General features: G+C 53.1%; 1 protein-coding gene across 1 annotated transcript; it reads left to right on the forward strand.

Moving 5' to 3' along the window:
* Positions 1-898: 898 nt before the first annotated feature.
* gpr12 (G protein-coupled receptor 12) lies at positions 899-1,915 on the forward strand (the record flags this gene model as incomplete). Its single annotated transcript, XM_083671335.1, has 1 exon — positions 899-1,915. The coding sequence occupies one exon, from the start codon at positions 899-901 to the stop codon at positions 1,913-1,915; it is 1,017 nt and encodes a 338-aa protein (XP_083527461.1).
* Between the last annotated feature and the right edge of the window lie 995 nt (positions 1,916-2,910).

Below are 2,910 nucleotides of genomic sequence, written 5' to 3' on the forward strand. Positions count from 1 at the left end.
AAGAGAGAGCCATGCACAAAATTGTTGCGTTATTTCGGGCATCCAGGGGTTGCGGCAGGGAAAGAGGCAGTCGCGCACCGCCTCTCATGGTGGCATGAGATATTACCGGTATCGGTTATCCTATCGGTTGATATCTGTCCTCAGGCAATCAGAGGTTTGGTGACAATAAAGCACCTGCGTCTATCACCGACATGGCTTGTTATTGTCCCTGGCCTAGGTGCGCAGGCTATGGCTAATTATCCACTTATCAAATTACAATGGGGTGGAGAGTTCAATTCCACAAGACAATAGGCCTAATTCCACTGCTATGCTTCCACAGACAAAAGGCCTAATTCCACTGCTATACTTCCACAGACAAAAGGCTTAATTCTACTGCTATATTTCCACTGACAAAATGTGCTTCAGATGGTTGCTTCTGGCTTCTAAATTAAGTGTGTGTGTGTGTGTGTGTTGGGTGGGGGGGTTACAGTGTGTTTACAGTGGAACGTTTGAAGAAAATATATTTTTTTTAAAAACAGTCTAGCACTGTGACTGCTTGTGGCACATATTCTTATAGCAAGTATTACTTGTGATGACTGTGATGTATAGTTTTCATTTTCACAAATGTACTCATTGTAAGTCACTCTGGATAAGAGTGTCTGCTAAATAACTAAAATGTAAACCTGTATATGGAAACATTAGGCCTATATGAATATGTTATGTCTCCTGTGAGTGTAAGTGTGTGTGTGTGTGTGTGTGTGTGTGTGTGTGTGTGTGTGTGTGTGTGTGTGTGTGTGTGTGTGTGTGTGTGCTTCTTTTGTTGTTTTCAGGCACAGGCTACAGTGAAGAGTGATTGTTTTCAGACCGTGTGTGTGTGTGTGTGTGACCTCTCATAATGTCTGTGTGTTTTCAGGGCACAATGAGTGACGAGCCACCAGTCACCCCCAGCTGGCTGACCCCTGACCCAACGGCATGGACCAGTGATGGTGGGGGACCAACGGAAAACAGCACCTTTCTCCCGCCAGACTTCCTCCCGCCCAGCCAGCTGCCCCTCCTGATCAACCCCTGGGACATCGTGCTGTGCTCCTCCGGGACCCTCATCGCCTGTGAGAACGCCCTGGTGGTCCTGGTGATCTGGCAGAACTCGGCCCTACGCGCCCCCATGTTCCTGCTGATCGGCAGCCTGGCCCTGGCCGACCTCCTGGCCGGTCTGGGCCTGGTGCTCCACTTCACCTGTGCCTACCTGCTGCGCTCCGACTCGGCCCAGCTGCTCACCGTGGGCCTGGTGGTGGCCTCCTTCTCGGCCTCCGTTTTCAGCCTGCTGGCCATCACCATAGACCGCTACCTGTCCCTCTACTACGCCCTCACCTACAACTCGGAGCGCACCGCGGCCTTCACCTACACCATGCTGGTGCTGCTCTGGGGGGTGTCCCTCTGCCTGGGCCTGCTACCCGTCACCGGGGTCAACTGCCTGGCCGAGGAGGCCACCTGCAGCGTGGTGCGCCCGCTGACGAAGAACAACGTGGCCGTGCTGTCCGTCTCCTTCCTCTTCCTCTTCGGCCTCATGCTGCAGCTCTACGTGCAGATCTGCAAGATCGTCATGCGCCACGCCCACCAGATCGCCCTGCAGCATCACTTCCTGGCGGCCACGCCCCATTATGTCACCACGCGGAAGGGCGTGTCCACGCTGGCCATCATCCTGGGCACCTTCGCCGCCTGCTGGATGCCCTTCACCGTCTACTCGCTCGTGGCCGACTACACCTACCCGCCTCTCTACACCTACGCCACCCTGGTGCCCGCCACCTACAACTCGGTCATCAACCCCGTCATCTACGCCTTCAGGAACCAGGAGATCCAGAAGGCTCTGTGGCTGGTGTGCTGCGGCTGTGTGCCGGCTAGCGTGGCCATGAGGGCACGGACCCCTAGTGACGTCTGATCCTGACCCAGGTGGGGAGAGAGGTGCCCTGGGCCCCAACGCTCCCTGTCTCTGCCCAGGGATAGAGGGCAGGAGCAGGGGAAAGAAGGGGAATCAGGCTTGGTCCAGATCTGACTGCCCTGACAACTGAAAAGGGCAGCTAGGTTGGAATCCATGGCCTGGCTGGATGGTGGTGGCATATTGATGTTCATTTTGCTCCACAAAGAGCAAGATGTGGCACAACCCTCACTCTATGTCTTCCCCGTTTAAATATTCAACATAATCTGACCCATGTGCCACGCCCTGGCCTGCAGGTGGTTGGAGGATGCGTCTCGCAGCAGACAGTTGTACATAGAATGTAGATACAGTTTTAGCCATTTTGAGTGATGTGTGATTTTCTTTCTCTAAATAGTATGAGATTATTATTAGACAATTTAAGCCTGTGCCACCGTGCGTGCATATCCGCGCACGTCAGATTAAAGAGCTCGTGTGTGTATGTGTATGTGTGTGTGTGTGTGTGTGTGTGTGTGTGTGTGTGTGTGTGTGTGTGTGTGTGTGTGTATATATGTGGGCAAAGAGAGGGGACGATAAAGATGCAGGCTCCTCCACGATAGAGCTGAGTCTCGAGCATCTCGTCTCGCTGCTGCACTCTGAACGTGCGTCGAAAGCTAAACAACCGCGGAGGGCTAAAAATAGACCTGGCGCTCTGTGATCCGCGCCCTGCGTCCTCCACAGACAAGGAAAGAAACCAAGCCGGGGAGAGCTTCGCTCTTTCTCTGTCTCTCCATCTATAACTGCATACACAATTTCGCTGTAACCCCCCATCCTCGAGCGTGTGCGAATGTATTCTTGTCTCGCTTGTTAGTTTTGTCACAAAAACCGAAGGAGAGTCCCCTAGCTGCAACCGGCGCCGAGCGCGCCATTAACCTCCCATTGCCTTGGGATTAGAATAATGCTTGATGGTTTAATGATACCCCGTTCTATCACTTCGCTAGGCCTACTTCACAAATAAAACA

Source organism: Argentina silus (genome assembly GCF_951799395.1).
Source record: "Argentina silus genome assembly, chromosome: 1".
NCBI lineage: Eukaryota > Metazoa > Chordata > Actinopteri > Argentiniformes > Argentinidae > Argentina > Argentina silus.